At 39.1% G+C, this 22,766-nt stretch overlaps 5 protein-coding genes and 1 non-coding gene across 6 annotated transcripts; 2 read left to right on the top strand and 4 right to left on the bottom strand.

The window, feature by feature from the left end:
• Window positions 1-7,298: 7,298 nt before the first annotated feature.
• On the bottom strand, window positions 7,299-7,370 carry CBG26049 (the record flags this gene model as incomplete). Its single annotated transcript, XM_045244514.1, has 1 exon — window positions 7,299-7,370. One exon carries the CDS (start codon window positions 7,368-7,370, stop codon window positions 7,299-7,301), a length of 72 nt encoding a protein of 23 aa, XP_045097846.1.
• A 418-nt stretch (window positions 7,371-7,788) lies between these two features.
• On the bottom strand, window positions 7,789-11,970 carry Cbr-egl-45 (the record flags this gene model as incomplete). The annotated part of the gene is made up of 5 exons (XM_002642598.1): window positions 7,789-8,105; window positions 8,495-9,231; window positions 9,282-10,757; window positions 11,158-11,681; window positions 11,728-11,970. The coding sequence occupies 5 exons, from the start codon at window positions 11,968-11,970 to the stop codon at window positions 7,789-7,791; spliced, it is 3,297 nt and encodes a 1,098-aa protein (XP_002642644.1).
• Window positions 11,971-13,911: 1,941 nt separating this feature from the next.
• CBG26048 lies at window positions 13,912-14,360 on the bottom strand (the record flags this gene model as incomplete). The annotated part of the gene is made up of 3 exons (XM_045244513.1): window positions 13,912-14,106; window positions 14,154-14,220; window positions 14,266-14,360. The coding sequence occupies 3 exons, from the start codon at window positions 14,358-14,360 to the stop codon at window positions 13,912-13,914; spliced, it is 357 nt and encodes a 118-aa protein (XP_045097845.1).
• Window positions 14,361-14,462: 102 nt separating this feature from the next.
• Window positions 14,463-14,535, top strand: CBG28205. Its single transcript has one exon. It is a non-coding gene (tRNA).
• Window positions 14,536-14,573: 38 nt separating this feature from the next.
• CBG00020 lies at window positions 14,574-15,064 on the bottom strand (the record flags this gene model as incomplete). Its single annotated transcript, XM_002642597.1, has 3 exons — window positions 14,574-14,731; window positions 14,783-14,913; window positions 14,970-15,064. 3 exons carry the CDS (start codon window positions 15,062-15,064, stop codon window positions 14,574-14,576), a joined length of 384 nt encoding a protein of 127 aa, XP_002642643.1.
• A 1,452-nt stretch (window positions 15,065-16,516) lies between these two features.
• On the top strand, window positions 16,517-16,821 carry CBG00019 (the record flags this gene model as incomplete). Its single annotated transcript, XM_002642596.1, has 2 exons — window positions 16,517-16,632; window positions 16,689-16,821. The coding sequence occupies 2 exons, from the start codon at window positions 16,517-16,519 to the stop codon at window positions 16,819-16,821; spliced, it is 249 nt and encodes an 82-aa protein (XP_002642642.1).
• Window positions 16,822-22,766: the final 5,945 nt, after the last annotated feature.

Genomic DNA, 22,766 nt, shown 5'->3' with positions numbered 1-22,766 from the left:
AAGCATCTTTTTCAAAGCTACAGTAACCTTCTAAAGTTTTTTTTAAAATTTCAAAACATGAAGAAAAGTACGGTAATCCTGAAATCTTAAGCTTGTATTTTCAGGTTGCTTGAAGCAGTTTTAAATGCCTTTGCAAGCTTTAAAGTTAGCTACAGTAATTTTTTGAAATTAGTAGATTTAAAAATTGAAAAAAAAGAAAAACTACAGTAACCCAGAAAAGTTAAGCATCGTTTTGTGGATCTAGAAAAGAAGGAAAAGTAATGAATATATATTCTTTGGATGGGGACGGAAATGCATATGGGATTGGTTATGAGTCGATGTAAGTATGTATGTAAAGACAAAATAATGTGTTTGGAGAAATAGTATGGGGAAACGAGAAGGTGGTTAGAGAAACAGAGAAATTGAGGAATTGGTAAGGGTAGATGTGGCAGAAAATCAGAAAATCAGAAATTCAGAAAATTCAGAAATTCAGAAATTCAGAAATTCGGAAATTCAGAAATTCAGAAATTCAAAAATTCGCAAAATCAAAAATTCGCAAAATCAAAAAATCCGCCTACAGTTATCTAAATTTAAAAGTGGCAGACTCACTGTAACCCAAATACCGATGCCTAACTGTGGCCTAGCTCTTCAGGGTGGCCTAGAATTCCAAATTTCAAAATTTCTAGGCCATCTGTAAAATCATAAGCCACGAGCGTCTGAAACTACAGTAATCAGTTGTTACCATGAAATTGATGGCCTAACTTTCCACACCCACATTTTCTAGGTCATCCTTCCGTATTCTAACTACTAGAGCTACAGTAATTAATATGTTGAAGGATGGCCTAGCTTTTTAAGGTTGCCTAGCTATCCAAAATTCCGATTTTTTAGGCCACACTACAGTACCCTAACTACTAGAACTACACACAGGTAAAATGCGAACGGGTCCGTTACGGACGCTTCGCGTTCGCGCGCGGTTGAAATAGGAACCGCATACGGACCGCACGCGAACCGTTTTCAGTAAATAGCAGTACATTATTCGGATTGATCCGTATCCTGTCCGTTTGCGAGCTCCGTATCCGATCCGATTGCGAATCATGACCAAACGGATCCGTTTGCGAATCAAATGTTTTATTGAGTTCGCAAACGGATCCGTTTGGTCATGATTAGCAATCGGATCGGATACGGAGCTCGCAAACGGACAGGATACGGATCAATCCGAATAATGTATTGCTATTTACTAAAAACGGTTCGCACACGGTCCGTATGCGGTTCCTATTTCAACCGCGCGCGAACGCGGAGCGTCTGTAACGGATTGTTCACGAATCACCTGTGCAGGCACTACTATTTTGAAGGATGGCCTAGCTTTCCAAAATACCGAATTTCTAGGCCACCTTCTACCGTATCCCCTGAAGGAGGGGGACCATATGATATATATCTCTGCCTTCTTTTCCACCAAAAACCAAAAATAAATCTCCATTTCTCATCACCGAATTCCATTTATGTCTCCCCAGCGTCTGGTTTTCTTCCTCCCCGTCCTTCGGAAGCTCCAGAAGACGTGACGTCTTCTGAATACACATTCATACTGAATAAACTACTCGAAATTTTTTCTCTTTTCCTGACAGTTTTATGTGATCAGCAGGCAGGCGGGCAGAAGGAGGACGGGGACGGAATGGGCATCACATTTATTGGCCATCTCAAACACACACACACTTTTATGGGCGTAAATTTCGAAAATCGGAAACACTGGGATTATGCAGATTTTAAGGGGTTTTAGGGAGAGGATTTCGGCTTTTTTAAAAATCAAAAATTATGGATTTGGAGCCAAGTTACGCCCATTTTAAGTTAGGTGGCCGAGAAACCCAAAACTAGGCCACAATTTTAGAAATGAGTTAAATAACTAAAAAGTAAGGGTTGCTAAAATTATAGTCCAGTTTTAAGATTTCAAAAATAATGATTTTGAAGCAAGTTACGAGCCCTTGAGGTAGGTGGCCTAGAAACCCAAATTGATAGGAAACTAGGCCATTCAACTTTAATATAGTTGTACGACGAGAAAATACAAGTTTTAAAGTTTCTAAATCAATTTTCAGGTTATAAAAATACCGGCTTGAAGCTGAGTGACACCCATTTGAAGGTTGATGGCCTAGACATCCAAAACTAGGCCATCAACGTCAAATGGCTGTAACTCGCTTCAAAAGTAAGATTTTTGCAAATCTGAAAACACTTACAAACTTCTAGAAATCTGAACTTTTTGAGAATATACAATATGGCCTAGCTTTTGCAAAATCTAGGCCACCAACTTTCAAGCATTGTTTAGAAGCAAGTTACAACCATTGGAAGTTGGTGGTCTAGAATTCTAAACTTTGCAGAAGTTAGGCTATTGAAATTATATATTTTGGAAAGCTCCTGTTTTCAGGAGTAAAATTTTTATTTCTGAGCGATTTACGCCTATTTGAAATTGGAGGCCTAGAATCCCAAACTTCGAAAAAGTTAGACCTTGATTGATATATATTGTTGAAAAGCTCTTGTTTTGTGAAATTCACATCAATTTTTAGATTTTGAATATCTTCATTTTGAAGCGAGTTACAGCCAGTTGAACTTGATGGCCTAGTTTTGGATTTCTAGGCCACCAACCTTAAATAGGTCATAACTCTTAAGATTGTTATTTTTCCAATCTAAAAACTGCGCTGTAGTGCTGACAACTTGCTCTTTTGATTCATGTTACTTGTGACCTCGTTTCCAAAATTTGGTTTCCTAGGCCACCAAAGTTCAAAGGCTCGGATCTTGGTTCTAAGTTGGTATTTTTGAAAAATTCGAAATTAGTGGAAAAGCGCGAAATTTGAAAATTTCAAACTATTTGAAATAGTATATTTTTTCAGAATGTTCCCTTTGGAATTTCTAGTTTCCTGTTGACCTACATATTTTTTCTTCGTCATCTCTTCTTTTTTGTGTTCCCAAACCCATAAAAATGTCTCAATTCTCTCACTCTCTCACCAAAAAACTACCGTAACCCGGTTTTTCTTTTTCCCCACCGAAAATCCCATTCCGAACAACCTAAACGGGCGGAGCCTAGAGAAATAGTGTGTAGAATGAAGAGAGTAGGTTAGACACAAGGGAATGAGAAAACACGGTGTAAGTCGCATCCCATTAGGCACGCACATTACGAGCATTTCGAAATGTACAGAGAGAAAAAGAGAGAAATAGTGTGGAGAAGTGAGAGAGCGGGAAAAGAAATAGTTTTGTAGTTTAGGAAGACGAAGAAAAACGAAGACTGGATGGGAAGACAAACGCGGTGTTTGTGTGGGGAAAGGGACTGAAAATTTCGTTTTGGATGAATTTTGGAGGTCGAAAATTTTGATAACTCGTAATATGAGTTTTATGGTTGTCTTTAAAACTGAATTTCGAGTCGATTGGTGTAAAAATCAAATCCAAAACTTTTCAATTTCAATAGTTACGGTAACTATAAGCTCTCCTTTAAGGTTGCCCACTTTGACTCAAGCTATCTCGGTTACGGGAAGAGATATCAAAAAGTGGTTAACTAAAAAACATTTCTGATAATATGATAAACATTTCATCTGTTGACAACTTTTAAATATCTGTTCCAGGAACTGAGATAAATTGGATCAAAGTAGAGGGACTCTTTGACGTGCCACCTCTCTCAACTTTCACTCAAGCCATCTCGGTTATGGTAGAATATAACAAAAGCTAATCAATTAACAAAATGTTGATCATTTTATGGTTAACATTTTATCAATTAATCAATTTTTGATATCTTTTACCGTAACCAAGAAAAAATAGGTCAAAGTAGAGAGACCCTATTATGCCAGACCAAATGGTCCCCCAACTTTGACTCTATTTATCTCGGTTACGGTAAGAGATATCTAAAAGTAGTCAACTCATAAAATGTTTTTGATAAGATGATAAACATTTTATTAGTTTACCACTTTTTGATATCGGTTATATGAACTGAGATAAATTGGGTCAAAGTTAGACGATTATTCTATTTTCAGACTACCTTTTCAAAGGCTATGATGCATACAAAAACAGCCGGGGTACAGTATGAAATAATTTTTTTTCCTTCTCGAATTTCAACAAAAATTATTAAGTGTCATAAGTAAAACTTTATGCTCTATCGAATCGTATAAAAATCAATAATGTAGGTTAAAAATGAGGCGAGTTATGACTACTTTTTCAGCACCGACTTTTTTTTTCGAAATTTCAAAAGTTTAGGTTCTGCAAAAATTGCTCATAATTTGCTCAATTTGCATCTTGGAGCAATAATTTTGGTACGGTATAAATTGACATAAAATTTTGCATAAAATGATTTTAAGATAGTTTCAGACAATTTTTGAAAATTCGTTCAAAAAATCCAAATCTTCTAAACAATTTTGAAAACCAAAAAAAAGATCTTCTCTGAAAAAAAAAATGCTCATAACTCGCTTCATTTTTGAGCTGGGTTGTTTATTTTTTTACCATTCGAAAGAACATAACATTTTACATCTAAGTCATTTAATTAAAAAATTGGAAGACAAAATTTTAGCCTTGTTCAAGCCGAATTTCTGAGGAAGATACCTAAAAAAGAAGCCAGTTTGAGAAATTGCTCATAACTCGCTTCATTTTTAAGCTAGGTTATTGATTTTTATACCATTCGAAAGAACGGAAAATTTTACGTAAGACACTTTCAAATTACTTAGTTTCCTAATTATCCTAAATGAGATAATTAGGGTTAATTGCTTAGCTAGCGAAGTCGATTTTTATCATCAACCAACCGTAAAAGCTCTTATACGTTAACCCAATTATCTCGGTTCTTTTAGAAGATATCAGGAAGTAATCAGCTAATAAAATGTTTATCATATTATCACCAATATTTTGTTAGTTGACCACTTTTCAATATCTTTTATAGAAACCTAGATAATTAACTTTGAAGAGCACATATAGGATGGGCTTCTATTAGATTACGGTAATCGGTATTGTACCAGAGCTTTGAGCACTAGGTACTTTCGAATACGCTGATTTTAAGAATCTTGCTCATTTTTCTCCAAAATTTCCATTTTTTTTCCAGAAAAACCAATTTTCAAGGTCATGGCTCCTGGACCCTCTCTCTCGCACCTTTTAATTGACACTTTTTGTATACTTGGCGCCAAAAAGTCGGGGGTACCTTGTTTTCCAATTTCCATTTTCCATGTACCTCTCTCTTACGCCTAATGGCGTCGAAAAACAAGGTCGGACACCATTTCGGAGTGTTAGAATTGGATTTGGTTGGAGAAGGAGGAGGTGGGGGAGAGGTAGTTGATTGTTTGTATGTCCCCTCCAATTCTGGACAGACATGAATCTAGGAGATTTGGGGACTGACAGAACCGAGAGTTTGAAGTTTTGAATCCAGTTTTCAGATTTCAAAAATCGGGATTTTGAGCTGAGTTACAGCCAAAACAGCCAATTGAAGACTGATGGCCTAGAAATCCCATAAAATCTAGAATGCTTAGAGGGTCTGTCAATTTTGTTCAAGTATTCAAAGCATTTGCTAACTTAAAGGTTTTCAAACCCAGCTTTTTGCTTCAAAAAATGCCAATTCAACTCCAAGAAACGACCCTTAAAATTTGGTGGCCTAGAAATCCAAAATTTTCAAAAAGTTAGGCCACAAAATGTATAAAAAGAAAGCTCTTGTTTTGAGAAGCTGATAACATTTTTCAGACTTAAAAAAGGTGAACTTTGAGCTGAGTTACACCAATTTTAAGGTTGGTGGCCTAGAAACCCAAAACTAGGACTGCATTTTCAAATTGTTGTAACTCACTTCAAAATGAAGATTTTTCAAATCTACAACTTGGTATGAACTCTTTGAAACAAGAGCTATTAGTTGAATTTACTAGATTTCCAAAATATTGATTTCTAGGTCACCGACTGATGGCCTAGAAATCCAAAACTCGGCCAGCAAGTTCAAACGGCTGTAACTCGTTTCAAAATCAAGACATTGAAAGTCTGTAAACTGGTATGAACTCCATGAAACCAAAGCTTTTTATTGATATACAGTGGCCTAACTTTTACAAAATTTTGACTTTTTAGGCCACCAAACTTTAAATGGCTGTAACTCGCTTCAAAATGAAGGTTTTTTAAGTCTGAAAACTGTCACGAATAGCCTAAATTTTTGGATTTCTAGGCCACCTTTTAAGTAGAGTAAATAAAAGTGTTTTTTTCCAATTATTTGTACCTATAGAAAATTACAGGCTTTCTCTTTTCTTTTTTCCTGGAAACGAATGAAAAAAAAGAAAATTGGAGGTTAGGAAACATAGAGAAAGGGGTGGTTGTGTTGCAATGGAAACCTAGTCTATGATCAAAAAATTGGGAATTAATTTTACTTTCTTTTTTGAAAAAAAAAATTTCAAAATTGGAGAGGAAAGGGGTTGAAAATTTGGGTTTGCGCCAGTTTTAGGCTTGCGACATTTTTAAAGGCGCACAACTCAAAACGTACGGTAGCTATCACACAATTGTTAACTAGATAATTGTGTAGAATTTTATGCTCTACAATTTTGTAGTTCATAGTTTTATTATAGCTTACTTCGTTTTTGAGATATGCGCCTTTAAAGTTAACGCGCTCCTCACCGTATCGTGCGCTGGGGCGCGCGCCGACTTTAAAGGCGCATAAGTCAAGAAGTACAGTAGTTAGATAAAATTTTGAACTTCAAAAATATGTGGAATGTTATGCTTAGCAATTTCCAGCTTTCCATAACAAGCTAGGTACCGCAGTTTTTGAGTTATGCGCCTTTAAAGATGGTTCGCACTTCTATGCAACCGTAAAATACTGCAACCAACGTTAAAGACGTCATATCTACAGAATCCGGGAAGCTAGAACAAATTGAATTTTACCAAAATGTGTGAATTTTTATGCTCTACATTTTTGTAATTAACAAAATTACTGTAGCTAGTCTACTAACTAAGTTGTGCGCTTTTTAAGTTGAACCGCCCTTTTTTGCGGACACCAACGTTGAAGATGTCATATCTCCAGAATCCGAAGAGCTAGGAAAAATGGAAAATATCAAAAATGTAGAGCTTGAAATTTCATAATTTTTTTCGTTGACAATTTCTAGATAGCTATCTTGATTTTTGAGATATGCGTCTTTAAAGTTAGCATTGTTAATTTTGGAGCCGAAAATTTGAAATTTTTTTCAGAATCTTCCAGAAGTCGTGTCCTATCCGGAATCGCTTCAGAAAGAGAAGAGGAAAAACGTATACAAATGCTTCAGAAGTGAGAGAGATGAAAGTGCCTTCGGGGTCCCCCCGTCGTCCCCCTGTTGCGTGCCCCATACCATCTATCCTATTTTATTGTATTACCCCATTCTCCGCTCCCCTGGATTCTCCTTTTCTTCATCGTCGTCTTCTTCTTCTTCGCTATCCTCCATCGTCTGACGTCTCCACAATCAGCGTGCTCTCCGCGCCTCATTACGCCTCCTCTCCTACAGGTGCCTCATCTAATGGGGCACTTTCGGCGGGGCTCTTCCTAGGCTCCGCCCACTTTTTTGAAAAGGCATAGTAGTTTTAGAGAACCATGCCTTTTATTCATCATAAATATTTAAGAACAAATGGGAAGGGGAAATTGGGGAATCATAGGGATTCACCAGAGATTCAAGAAATAACAACAGAGAAACAAGTGATTATGGGGTGATAATGATGTATATTAGGAAGGGAAAAAACGAATTGAAGGACCAAAAAAACCAAAAAAATAAGAGAAATGGAGACAAAACAGGGATACTAAACGGGTGGGAAAATCCGAGTATTAGGAGCAAAAAAGAATTGGATATGGGTGAAAATGGGGGCAATTTATCTTCTCCAGTTCGCACTATCTGCGTTTCCAGCGTTGTTGGCTCCAGAATTGCGATTCGGTCCGTCACGACGAGGTCCATCACGGCGAGGGATGTCCCTTGGTCCATCTCGTGGTGGCAGGTCCCTTGGTGGAAGATCACGACCTCCTGGTCCTGGTGGTCCACGGAGTCCTGGAGCACGATCCGGTGGAGACGTCACGTTGGCTCCTCGTTGTGGTGCTGGTTGCTCATCACCGCCACCGGCTGGCTTGTTACGAAGCGCTGGTGGGATGAATCGGCGTGGACCGTCAGCCTTTGGTGCTTCGGCGGCGGGGGCTGGAATTTACAGATTTTCAGAATTTTTAGAGCCAAATTTCGGTCATTTTGGGTTACTTTGACAGAACTTCTGGAAATTTTTCAGAGTTTCAGCTCTGTTTTGGAGTTTTGAGAGCCAAAATTCGGAGCCTAATTTTGAATTTTTATGATCGTTTTGCAGTTTAAAAAAAAAGAGCATTGCCAATTTCGAAGAGGTCACATCTTCAGAATCAGAAGAGCTAGAAAAAAATGTTAAACTGGAAAAATATAGCAATTGAAGTTTCCAATATTTTTCTAGTTGACGATTTCTTGATAGTTGATTCAGTTTTTGAGATAAAACGATTATCAATAGAGCGCATTTTCGGACTCAATTTCCTCACAGAAGACGTTCTCCTGGAAACGATTCTTACCTGGCTGATTCTCGGTCTTTGGTGGCGACACTACGGTCTTCGTGACCGCTCCACGCTCCCACTTCTGATCAGTATCAGCCTTGGACATCGGACGAGGTGGACCATCACGACGGAAGTCATCGTTACGGCGGAAGTCATCGCTGCGGCGGAATTCGTCATTGCGACGGTGGTCATCACTACGGCGAGGTCCATCGTCACGACGGAAATCATCACTACGGCGGTCATCAGGCTTACGAGTTGGCTGAGCGGAACTTCTCCAGGAGGAGTCGGTGTCAGCTTTGGAGGAAGGCATCTCACGGAATGGCTCACGAGGTGGTCCATCACGCATCGGACGAGGCTCTCTTTGAGGCATGGAATCACGTGGTGGTGCATTTCTTCTCCAATCGCTGTCTTGCATCGCTGCGGAGTTCTCCATCTCGCGACGCTGTCCACGTTCTCCGTGTGGACGACGTTGACTGTCGATGACGGCTTGACGAGCACGTTCTTCTTCTTCACGACGCTTACGCTCCTCGGCGATTTTAGCTTGCATGGCTGCCTCCTTGCGCTCCTTCTTACGCTTCTCAGCACGTTCAGCGAGACGACTGTTACGAACAGCTTCCAGCTTAACCTCCCAGTCGGAGATCTTCTTCTCGAGGTTCTCTTGGTTCTCAACTTTGACAGTCTCGACCCAATCGAGAGTGGCCTCGCGAACTTGATCCCACATGGACCAGAGCTTGACGTGGTTCTCATGAGCGGCACTGAAAAAATCAATTAATTAGAACTTCACCTAACTGGATAGCTAACTCACATCTCCTTCTCGATTCTCTTATTCTCATACTCCTCGTGCAACCTCGGTGCCTCGTTCAATCTCATGTGCATCACCGCACGACGCTCATTCATCTCTTCCAAGTGAAGAGCGCGGATGTGATGGTCGAACTTCTTCTCCTGTTGCTGCAAACGGCGTTGAGTCTCGGCTCTCTCCTTATCCAGACGCTCTCTCTGCTCACGAAGCACTTGCTCTGGGTCCATATCACGGAATTGTTCGAGTCCCTTCTCCTTGATAATGGCTTGGTAGATGACGTTCTGTTGCATTTTGTGAAGTTGATCCCGCTTGATCTTCTTCTGGATCTCCTCTTGCTCAGCTTGCTTTCTCTTTCTCTCACTTTCCTTGTTCTGCTCATCGAGACGCTTCATCTCCTCAGCTCTAGCCGCTTCCTCACGTTTAGCTTGTTCGGTAGCGGCAGTTGCAGCCTTTTCAGCCTTGACACGCTCCCAGTTCTCCTTGTAGTTCTCCAACATCTTCTTGCGTCTGTGGATTCGCTCGATTTCAGTGACACGATTCTTTTCGTAACTGGTGACATGGTTCTCGATCTTTTTGACGATCTCCTTGCGTCGTTTCTCGGAATCGAGTCCTTCGACAAGAACGCGAAGTCTGGTGTACATGGCCTCGAGATGATTACGAACGCCTTCAACTCCCAATTGAGTGTCATCTCCGGTGAATCCTTCGTTGTTGTCGTACTCGTCGACTCCTCCTGCCAACGTGGCATCTGAAGATCCGAAGCGAACGCAATCAGCACGATGGTCGAGTTGAGCCTTGACGATTCTGTGCTTGCTAGCTTCCACCACAAGACGCTCCAAAGCCAAATCGTGGTAGAATGGAATGATCTTGCGAATTCTCTCCCAGCTGATAGCCTCGTAGATCACAGAAACTTGCTTCAACGCCTTGACTGCAGCAACTGCTTGAAGCGATTCCACGTATTGTAAGTGATCTGGACGGGTGATGGTGTCAAGAACAGATTGTACATCTTTAGCAACTCTCAATGGAGAGAAATTGCTTTCGAGAAGCTTGAAAAGATCCTTGGCGACTTGTCCAGCAGCCTCTGGTACTCCGATACGTGCAGCCTCCTTGAGGATTCCAACCTTCGTTGGAGCAATCGGAAGACGGAGCAAGTTGGAGAGAAGTCTCATGTTGGCGACATGCTGCTCTTCGATGTCGAGATTGCGGGAAAGATCCGATGGCAAATCGGATCCTTCTGGGATGGAAAGAGTGGCAAGAAGCACGCGGGTAGCTTGCTCTTGAGCCTCCTCCTGTGTGAACGATTTCTTCATGTCCTTGTAGATGATGAACTTCTGAAGAAGAGCGGCAGCGTGGAACAGACGATTTCCGGCCTTCCAGAAGACAAGGGCCAGCTTATCGTAGTAGTTGACGTAGCTGGATGGCTTCACGGTTCTCTTATCTTTGTCCTTGGAGAGCTGCATCATTCCGTGGACGTCTTCAGCGCTTCTGAAAGTTTAGGAACTACAGTACCGGTCAATAAGACATGCAAATACGTATTTTTCAGTTAATTTCCGGCATTTTTAGGGCACCAGAGCTCGGCTGTCGAGTGCCCGATCATTTTGAAAACTTCGGGAAGTGTAAAACATGCCTAGATTGAGAGTTTTGCATTCACAGAATTTCTTGGAAATTCCTTTTATTTGGCGATTATTTTAAGACACTATTTTATTGCCCATTTGTACTGAAAACTGACCAAAAAGGGCGCCTTCCAGAAATAGAAAAAAAGGAATTTTCCGAAAATCCTGTGAAAGAAAAATTTTCAAATTGGAAGCTTGACAGCCGAGCTCCAGACCCCTGGAAAAATAGACAAAAACGACTGAAATTCAACAAAAACCCGCTTTTAGCTTACTTGTAGGCTTCTTGCCAGAGCTCCATCTGAATAGCAGTGTCCAACTGGACAAGACGGGTGTCTTGCATAAGAGTCAAAGATTCTGGAGAGGTGAGTTTCACACGGAACGAGTTCACATTCGGCGCATACTGATGCTTTTGAATTTGATTCAAATGCATTCTGAGAAGATCGCAGAGTTTACGGAACTCAGTTCTCCGTTGGTATCTCAAACAGAAGCTGAACGAGTGCCGACTGATGGTGTGGTAGAGCTGCTCGACTTGGGCGTTGTTTCTGAGCAATTCCAAGCAGTTACGGTAGGAATCCCAGAGGAAACGGAGCCATGGAGCTAAAACTGTGCGGTCCATACGGTCCTGAGCGGCTGCTCCAGAGACTACAGCGAGGAGAAGACGTTCTGGAACGTCTCCTTGATCGAGGTCCCCGATTTCTTCCACCTTCTCGATAGACTGCTTTTGTGCATCTTCGGTACGCTGCTCGGCGAGTTTTAAGAAGTGCTCGACAACGGTCTCGAGGGATTTTACGTTGATCTGAGAAGATTTATTATGATTTTAGCTTTACAAATTCCTTTTGAACCTGCTGTGTGAGTGCTTTGTACTGGAACAAGGCGTCCTTCGCCAGATGCTGCTTCTTCAGGTCCACACACAATTCCATGTGCTTGATCATGATTTGCTCGTGAACAGTGGTCCATTGTTTGTGTCGTCTGGCTTTGATGGTGTCGTGAAGAGTGTCCAGCGCGTCGGACTCCTTGCCGACTTGAATGAGTTCTTCGGCGCGCTTCAAAGCGGCCTCGGGCTTTTGAAAATAGTTTGGAGCCATGATTACCGTGCGAAGTGAGACTTGGAGTCTGAAAAAAGCTGTTTTTAGAAACTACAAATTAAAATTATTAGGTCGCGAAATAAAAGAGAAATATACAAATTATCGGTTTCGAAACAAACCAAAAAAGAAAATCTTCGATCTTTTAAGATTTTTCAGAAAAAATCTAAAAATTCTGACTAGAAAAATCGAAAAAAATCAGTAGAAAACTGCCAAATCACTCCATAACACATATTCAGTTCAAGAATCATTTTTCCCTCTGAAAATCGATATTTCACCACTAATTTTGACGATTTTTAGGTCAAAATGTAGCTAAACACAGGCTTTATCCATTTTTACAAAACATTTGACTCAAAAATCGATAATTAAGCTGAAAATACGCAAAAACTCGCTGAAAATCCACTGAATCCGTTGGAAAATATTGAGAAAAATTAAAAACGCGGCGAGACCCGCCGCTTGCGAAACTCTATGCGCCTTTAAACAAGAGGGCAGTTTGGGGGTTTCGCATAGTTTTGTCGACGGTTTTGAAGGATAAAAGGGTGTTTTTAAAAGAAAATTTGTAGAAAAAAGAGAAAATATGAAAAAATAACATTTATTATGTAATAAAAATTATTATTTAACATAAAAATGCAGGAGAAAAGGCGCTCTATTGATAAAATACAAAAAAAAAAGAGAAGAGAAGGAGGATTTGGGTTCTTGTAAAGCAATGGAATCAGTTTTTAACATTCTTCTGATATTAAAAATGCTAATCTCAGGACCTTTAAAGTATTACACTCATTTTTAGGTTATGGCCTAGAAACCCAAATTTGCAAAATCTAAGCCATCACATATATGGAATGAAAGCTCATGTTCCGAAAATTATTATGCACTTTTTAAACTTCGAAAATATTAGTTTTGAAGCGAGTTGTGACCAATTGAAGTTGGTGGCCTAGAAAAAAAACATAGGCCGCAGATTTTTTCTGGCTATAACTCAGCTCAATGTTCACATTTTTTGAATTTGAAACTTGATATAAGAAGTTCAACACAAGCGCTTTCCAACGGTATAGATCATGGTCTAACTTTCTGGAATTTAAGATTTCTAAGTCACCAAACTTTAAACTGCCGATATCCACAATTTGGAAAGCTAGACCATGGCGTACATGAATCAAAAAACCAACATTTTTTTTTACATAAAACCAGTTTTCAAAGTTCAAAAACGTTGATTCTGAAGCGAGTTATGTGCATTGGACTATGGTGGCCTAGAAAACCAAATTTTGGAAAAAATAGGTCACGATGTATTTGGTTGCAAAGAAAATGTATTGAGGGTTTTGAATCGATTTTTAAAGTTTGAAAATGTCCATTTTGAGCCGAGTTATACACATTTTAAGGTTGGCGGCCTAGAAATCCAAAACTAGGCCACCAAATTGAAATGACTGTAACTCGCTTCAAAGTTGAGGTTTTTTTAATCTGAAAAATGATTTGGGAGCTCCGGAACAAGAGCTTTCTAATCATGTTGACCATGACCTAATTTTCGCAAAATTTGGTTTTCTAGGCCACCATTTTCAAATTGCTGTAACTTGGCTCAAAATTGATATTTTTGAAATCTAAAAACTGAATTGGAATTTAGAAAAGCCTGAGCTTCATGGCCTAGCTATCTAATTTTCTAGGCCACACTTTTAAATGTCTCAAAAAAGTTTTCTCCATTTTTGGCCATTATTTTCAGGAATTTTGCTTCAATTTGCAGGAAAAACTTCAATTTGCAAAAACTGCTTTATAAAAAAAATAAATAAGATAATTAGGTCACCAGGGAATCGAACTCTGGACCTCTCGCTTCAAAACGGGGTGCGTTAGCCAGTAGGCTACGCGTGGAACTGAGGAGACGCGCTCGACAAGGCGTACACAACACTGCGCATTTTGAGAGCTGAAAGGAAGAGAAAAGAGGGCAGACAAAAAACATTGAATTCTTTATTCACCACTAAAAAGTTCACAATACTCATCAGCATTAACTTTTCGATTATCGGCCTCCTCCTGCATCACAAACCACTCGCTTTTAGTTCCAGAAAGGAATTCCCGGTTGTCGGAAGCTCTTCTATCCAAATTATCATCGATGAAGAATAATGGAAGCATGCCGAGAGTTAAACCGAGCCAAAGGCCGGAGAGCTGAAAATGGGTCACTGTAGAATTTGACTAAAAATGTTTCATTTTACTTTAGCTGCGAAAGATGCATGCTGATACTCTGGTGTGTTCATTTGATCGTTGGATAAAACTGGTTTTCTGAAAAGAATTTGAATTTCCCGGGCTACAGTACTCGCAGCCTACTTGAATCCAAGAATATCTGTCCATCTATCAGCTGGCAATTGAAGGAAAAGGTTGCAAATAATGTTTGCAACAGCTGCCGATGCCAACATTGACATGCCGTTGTACACAGAGAAGATACTGAAACGTGCTGCGTCTCTCGCCTCCTCTCTCTTTCGCCCGCGCGCACATAAAGGGAATCGAGGGTAAGAAGAAAATGTGGCCGCGTGGCGCAATGGATAACGCGTCTGCCTACGGAGCAGAAGATTGTAGGTTCGAATCCTGCCGTGGTCGAAATCTCTTTTACACTTCTTGAAAGCTTTTTTGCTCACTTACTTATTGATACTTTCACCTCCAATAATAATTAAAGCCTCATCCAAGCAACCATAGACAAACATTGGGATAAAATTTATGTACCACACTTTGACAAGGTCCTCGTGATCTATAGTCACATCTACCACCTTTTTATGCTCGTTGTATTGATCGGCAGCTAAAATTTCGGGATTTTGGGGTGAGGAGGGGCAGGGCTACAGTAACCCACTAATTTTTCTCAACGCATCGAACAACAATTTCCGCTCCCCTGGCTGTAATTCCTTAGAAAAAAGTTTGGCGTCCGCATCATTTTGAATGCCATTGGGTAGCGAAGAATTTTTGTTGAAAAATGGGCGGAGCCTAAATATCTATTTTTTATTTTTGAAAATTTATCAATAGAGCGCATTTTCTCTTACTTCTCAATTTTGACCTTCTGTACAGTAGTCTTGGTACGTCTTCTGAAACTGTTGGTACCGCGGGAAAAGTGTCTTATCAGTTGATTTGATAACATTTTTGCTATTGTTCTAAAAAATTGAATTTTTAGGACATCCAGACACACAGACAGACATACCGATTCATCTCGAGTAAGAAAAATTAACTGAAATTTTGAACTTTTATCAAGTTCGATGTGTACTCAGCACGTGGAAAGGGTTTTTTTGAGAGCTACAGTAACCCAATTGTTGGCTACAGTAACCCTAAAGCGCTGTGTGGCGCCTCAAAATGAGGCCGCGCGCTCACGGCTCCATAACTGGCTTCAGAAGAGAGATAGAGCCTTCTGATCTTCAGAATACGTACTGTCCCAGAATCCTGAAGACGTCCCGAGCCACTAAAACTTCCATCCATCATAACTCGGTTCATTTTTACGCTAGAGAGTTTATCTTACCACCATTCGAACTCTCTCTTCAAGCTTAACACAATGAAATTTATTTCAGCCCATAAAGTAGGCGGCACATATGGGTTACTTGGTGTCCTGTGGTGGAAGCCACCTCGGCAGATTTTTTGGAGGTTCTTACACGGCTTAATTTTGAAAAGCTCGGCAGCTAGGCGTATTATACGTAAAATCATGAGAGGAATCTAATGGTATCGGTTGCCGAGCAAGGAATGCTCCAAAAAATAACTTTTTCTTCAACTTCTCAAATCTTTCAAAAGCATGCAGATGCCTATTTCTACGAAAATCGATAGATAAACAAGCCCGTTTCCCTCTTCTGAAGATTGGTTATGTCGCTATTCGAGAAGTTTTGAGTACTCTAGACCCAATTGATTAGTGAGTTGGTTTTTCGATTTTTCATAGTTCACCATAGGAGAAAACCTAATCTTCTCTTTTTTCAGTACCAACTTCTCAAAAGCTTCAAAAGCATGCAGACGCCTCTCGACCACCAAGAAACCTTATAAAGTTGAGATCAGTGTTACTACCCCATGATTAGGTTTCGCAATTGTCCTATTGACTATAAGTTTAGTTGGACTGACGATAGCTGCAAAAGTCAAACTCGGGTGTTTGGAGGCTGGTTACAAAGATGATACTCTTTACAAATATTCTCGAAATCCTTTGGATGCTTTTAAAGAATTCCAAGAATTCTATTTGTATGTCAGAAGCTTGATGGGTGTAGAAATCGATTCTGTAGTGTTGTGGGATTTCAAAGGAGATAACAGGGAAATTGTTGAATGGTTGAGATCGAATTCCCGGGAGTTCCCAGCTTTATCCATTGACGGAAGAGATCAAAATACAAGAATAATTGCAATATTTATTGGATAATATAAAGTACACAGACTGCTTGAAAATCTATATGACGACATTTGAAAAACTTCTATTCAAAATTCCGGAGACCCTTAAGGAACTACATATTATCCAAGCATCATGGATTACGTTGGATTATATGATGCGTTTGAAAATGAGCAGACTTGTTCTATATTACATACCTCTGACCAATCAAGATATGAACGTATTTTATAAAAGTTGGATAAAATGAAATCTCAACAAAACTTGGAAAAGTACGAAATAAGTCTCAACAATCCAAAAGATTTCATTGCGATTGGTCTGAGAGATATCCCATACCGAATGGGGCCACCAATACCCGGACCGTGAGTTTATTATACAAGATTTTAACAAGCGTTATAAATTTTTTTATCTTTTCCAGTTCATCGGGCTGGGTTACATTGCAAGGAAGCTTCGAGGTGACACGGAAAGATGGAGTGACCGCGTCAATATGTGTCTATTATCGTTACTCTATGGAATTCGTTTTTATTATGCGTACTGGGCTTAACAAATAAATCCAATCTTCTCTACTTCAATTACCGTAACCATTCTAATAGCACGCCACCCTTGACTTTTCTGTAAAAGATATCAAAAAGCTGTCAACTAATAAAATGTTTCTGATATCATGATAAACATTTTGTTAGTTGACAAGTTTCTGATATCTTTTACAGGAACCGAGATATATGCCCTGACGTTCTATTAGAGTGTTTACGATAAGTGTCTTCATAAAGAGTTTTTATCTGATATTTTGATATGAGAATGTTGTTTTTGTGATTTGCTTCGGAGCGTGTTTGCATTTTTTTGATCTAGAAGAGAAAATAAGACCATGTATTTTATTTTGTTTGAACTCGTGAACAAAAAATTGTACAAATCAATGAATGGACAGAGAATGAGTGAAACGATAGCGTTGACAATGGTAACAAATGGAAACAACGAAATGTGGAAAAATACGAGAAAGGCGGCAGAAAAGGCATAATGATTGGGACGTGTAAATATATATATATATATATATATATATGACGATACTGAAAAGATAATGTTAGGTTATGGGAATCACAAATTTCAAAAAAAAAGTTCTTTCTATTCACTACTAACTTCAGAATCTCAATATTTCTGAATTTTCAAAAATTACGGCAGAAAATTTTCACTTCTCATTGTCTTTTGATTGTTCTTTTTGATTTTGGTCATATATTTCACTCTTTATGAAAAAAAAAATTGTGGAAATTGTTGGGCATTGGCTGAAAGGCATTAGTTGTTTTGAATTTTTGAGTCTCGAAATTTCTAGAACGCGGGGCGAAGCTTTTTCAAATTTTCAAGAATGAAAAAATTCTCCCCTAAAACTAGAAATCTTGTTTCGGTGAAGAGACGCAGAACATTTCGGTGAAGAGACGCAGACAACGAGATGGCTGAGGATCAAACGTTTGATCCTCAGCCATCAATTCGGCTACGGCCACGCCCCTTTATCAATAAAGCGCATCTGCATAGCTAGTTGAACAGTGCGACGGAATTTCACAAACGAAACTGCTCATTTCGGTGGAGCGCCATTTTTTGTTTGTATTATCACATACATAACGAGAAAATTTCTGTGATATCGACAAGAAATATACGGAAAAAACATTAAAAACAATTGGAATTGGTTTTTTTTTCATTTTTTCGATCAAATGATACTTTGTTTCGGAAAATCGACCATCGGCACAATCTTAAAAATTTCTCAATAGAAAAAAAAACAGGGTGTTGCAACCTAAGCCTCGAATTTCAAACAAAAAAGCGAAATAATCTGAAAAATCCAATCAAAAAGTCTTTAAATTCCCAAATATTAGCAAATTTTACACTTTTTTCACTTCAAAATTTTCAGAATATTCCGTTTTTTGTTCTATATTTTAGGCTTAGGCTAAAACACCTTTTTACGACAAGAAGTTTCATTCTAAGCCTTTGTATGAACAAAAAACACGAAACATTCTGAACATTTTCAGGGAAAAAGCGAAAAAATACAGGTGGGCGGGATTGCGCTCTACCGAAACGAGCAGTTTCGTTTGTGAAATTCCGTCGCTGTCTATCACAGCTGCCTGAAAAAATAAAGGTTGAGAGGCAGAGAGAAACTGTCTGCGTCTCCATCTAAAATGTGCTATTCAGGTTCGCCGCTTCGAGATTCCTAGGAAATTCTGAAATTTTGAAGTTCTGAAATTCTGAAATCCTGAAATTCGGAAGTTCACATATTCTCAGTTTCTGAAGTTCCGAAATTCTCAGATTCCGAAATACTGAAATTCCAAACATCTGAAATTCTAAGAATTCTGAGATTTTCAAGCTCTGAAATGCAGGAATTCAGAAACTCCTTCAAAAAATTGTACCCCCGAATCACAAGCGTTGTACCCCTGTATGAAATGGGTTGTACCTGGTAGTATGAGAGACACATTGAAAAAAAGTAGTATAAGAGACAGTGGTAGTAAAAGAGACTCGGTAGTATAAGAGAAAAGTAGTATAAGAGATGGTTTATAAGAGAATTTGCCGAACATTTTTGCAGTCTGATACGGTAGGAATCTCGAAGCGGCGAACCTGAATAGCACATTTTAGATGGAGACGCAGACAGTTTCTCTCTGCCTCTCAACCTTTATTTTTTCAGGCAGCTGTGATAGACAGCGACGGAATTTCACAAACGAAACTGCTCGTTTCGGTAGAGCGCAATCCCGCCCACCTGTATTTTTTCGCTTTTTCCCTGAAAATGTTCAGAATGTTTCGTGTTTTTTGTTCATACAAAGGCTTAGAATGAAACTTCTTGTCGTAAAAAGGTGTTTTAGCCTAAGCCTAAAATATAGAACAAAAAACGGAATATTCTGAAAATTTTGAAGTGAAAAAAGTGTAAAATTTGCTAATATTTGGGAATTTAAAGACTTTTTGATTGGATTTTTCAGATTATTTCGCTTTTTTGTTTGAAATTCGAGGCTTAGGTTGCAACACCCTGTTTTTTTTTCTATTGAGAAATTTTTAAGATTGTGCCGATGGTCGATTTTCCGAAACAAAGTATCATTTGATCGAAAAAATGAAAAAAAAACCAATTCCAATTGTTTTTAATGTTTTTTCCGTATATTTCTTGTCGATATCACAGAAATTTTCTCGTTATGTATGTGATAATACAAACAAAAAATGGCGCTCCACCGAAATGAGCAGTTTCGTTTGTGAAATTCCGTCGCACTGTTCAACTAGCTATGCAGATGCGCTTTATTGATAAAGGGGCGTGGCCGTAGCCGAATTGATGGCTGAGGATCAAACGTTTGATCCTCAGCCATCTCGTTGTCTGCGTCTCTTCACCGAAATGTTCTGCGTCTCTTCACCGAAACAAGATTTCTAGTTTTAGGGGAGAATTTTTTCATTCTTGAAAATTTGAAAAAGCTTCGCCCCGCCCCCTTATCAATAGAGCGAGCTTGCAAAGATAGAAAAACAAACCCTGTGCCGTCGCTGTTCCGAAAATTTCAAAAATTCTGAAAATTCGCACAGATTGTCGAAAAATCAGACAAAAGTTAGTTTATTTCGCTAGAGAAAAATTTTTTATTATCAAAAACTTTAATTTTTCATCCAAAAACCACTTTTTGATAAGATTTACCAAAAATCTGAAAATCTGAAAATTCAAAATTCGTGCAAATTGTGGGGAAATTGTTGAAAATTCATTCTATTGATACTAAAAATTAATATTAACGAGAAATTTTTGGCTTTGTCTGGAAAAAAGGGATGTAATTTTAAAAAAATTTTTTCGAAAATTGGAATTTTTCGGAAAACTCGAAAAAGCCCACGATATGAACACTGACAATGTTTAGATGATAGTTTTATCGAGAAAAAATCATTAAAAACCATTTTAGGCGTTGGGATACTGTAGCTGTCGGGGGTTTTCGAATTTTCGAAAAATTGCATTTTTCAACGAAAAAATTCGAAACTTTCGATGTTTTATCAACAATTTCTACAGAATTTTGTTGTTTTTGATATTCAAAGTGATCAGCGAAACGTTTTGTTCATAGATGTTCTGAAATTGTCGACTTTTTGATATTTCGAAAAGTGACAAAAATTCCGAAAACTTCAAAAATTGCCGGAAAATCAAGGGAAAAAATAGCTTATTCGCAAGAGAATACTTTTTTTATTTATGAAAACACTAGTTTAACATCCGAAAATATTAATTTTTCAGTTTTCGATAATTTTTTTTCAAGTCTGAAAATTCTGAAAATTCGCGCAGATTGTCGAGAAATCAAGGAAAAGTCAGCTTTTTTGGCTAGAGAAAAATATTTGTTATCAAAAACTCCGATTTTTTCCTGCGAAAATCACTTTTTGATAAGATTCGACGAAAAATCTGAAAAATCTGAGAATCTGAAATTCGTGCAAATTGTTGGGGAATCTGTTGAAAACTCAATCTCTTGGTACAAAAATCAATATTATCAAGAAAATGTGGACTTTCTCTAAAAAAAAGTGATGTAATTCAAAAAATTAATTTTTCGAAAAAAAAAAATTTTCGATTTTTTTCAATTTTTCGGAAAACTCGAAAAAGTCCACAATATGAACACTGACAATATTTAGATGATAGTTTTAAAATTTTTGAATTTTTTACATACTGTCGACTGCGTTGCGTGCGCGTCGCGGTTAATATGCAAAATTTGAATGATCCTGTAATTTTGGATGCGGTGCGTGCGCGTCGCGGTCGCGTGGTTAGAATTTCGAAATTCTTACTGTCGGCTGCGTTGCGTGCGCGTCGCGGTGTGCGTGCGCAAACCCGATTTTCGAAAAATTTCGAATTCTCCGAATTTCCGATTTTCGAAAAAATTTGATTTTTTTTTCAAGTTTTTCCGGAATGTGATCTGAAAATTCCAGATTTTCTAGGTGCGTTGCGTGCGCGTCGCGGTAGCATACAACTTTGCGAACGCGCTCTATCGCATGTTGCGCGCGAAACCTAATTTCGAAATTTTTCGAAAACATTCGATTTGTTGGGTCAAAAAACATTTTTTTGCTTTTTTTTCAAAATTTTTGAAATTTTGGGGCATATCCAAATTTTCAGATTTCCGGAAAAATCGATTTTTTATCGATTTTCGAGCCCATGTGCTACCAAGGTGTTCCTTTAGGCCTCCACCCTCCCAGTTGTTTTCTCATAGTGACCATGCGCGCGACGCGTACGCGTCGCGGCCGTTGTTCTCTCGTCGTCTGTCGTCTGCCCCTTGCCTGCGGCTACTCGGTACTTCTCTGCGTCTCTTCGCGCCGCTCGTCTCTCTTCCTGTCAAGGGCTTTGTGTATAGGGGAGCGAGGGGGGCAGTGGCCGCGGCCTGGCGCAAAAAGTAGCGCTCTTTTGAATTTGTATGCTGCGCTCATGTTTTTGAGACAGTTTGAAAGACTACAAACTACAAGTTCTGAATTTCAGAATCTGAAAAAGGATACTGTAGTGCTATTGTAGAGCGTAGTAGGCTACAAACTACAAAATTTTGTCATCCTTCTTGAGGTCACCTTGCAAACTTTGCAGTGCGCCGCGCGCGACGTGGTCGCGTCGCGGCTGTAGGCACTCTCGTTGTCGGGCACCCTCTAGGCTATTCAGAGAAAATGTAGTTTTTTATAGATTTCTCAGTGGAGCGTGAATGCTCAAAATCCTAAGAATGCATGAAAAAATCGTGCGCAGCTTGCAATTTAGGCTCCGCCCACTTTTCTCAGACAAACTACAGTTTTTGTTACGGTAGGTTACGGTGGGCGGACTACTACTACCGTGACCAGGCTATTGTAGTCTGCCTACCGTAGCCCACATCAATTTTGATTAATACGATGATTAGTGACACAAACTACAAACTACAGTTTTCGTAGTTTGTAGTCAATGAGTGTTCTTTAATCGGTAGCCTTGTTAGACTACCGTAGTCCGCCTACCGTAACCCATATCAGTTTTGATTGATTAGTCACAAAGACTAAAGTTTTTGTAGTTTGTAGTCTAGGAGTGCTCTTGAATCGGTGGTGTAGTCTGCCTACCGTGGTCCGCCTAGCGTAACCAGCCTACTGTAGTCCTACTACTGTAACCCACATCTGTTTTGAATTATAAGTCATTAAGACTACAAACTACAAAAAGTGTAGTTTGTAGTCTGTCATTGAGCTCTGATGGTACGGTAGCGATGGTGAGGCTACTACTGTAGTCAACCTATCGTAAACTGCCTACCATAGTTTGCCTACCATAACCACAAGTTACAGTATGCTGACCCCTACTGTAGTCCCCCTACCGTAACCATAAACGCTTTCAAATCCCTTCCGCAAGTTGTCGTCATATCTAATGCATTGAAGTCCGCAAACACCTCATCAATCTAGAACATTCCTCCCGCCTTCCCCCTGTAGGTGTCTGCCACCCTCTTCATTCTGTGTACTCTCTCGCTTTTTGCGCTAAACACGCTCCGCCGAAGACAAAAGGCCTTCAAATTTTTCGCTGGGGGTTTAGCGCATTTTTGTTGAATTTTCAAAT

This window comes from Caenorhabditis briggsae (genome assembly GCF_000004555.2).
Source record: "Caenorhabditis briggsae complete genome, chrIII, whole genome shotgun sequence".
NCBI classification, from domain to species: Eukaryota; Metazoa; Nematoda; class Chromadorea; order Rhabditida; family Rhabditidae; genus Caenorhabditis; species Caenorhabditis briggsae.
This window is presented reverse-complemented; position numbering and strand designations above follow the sequence as displayed.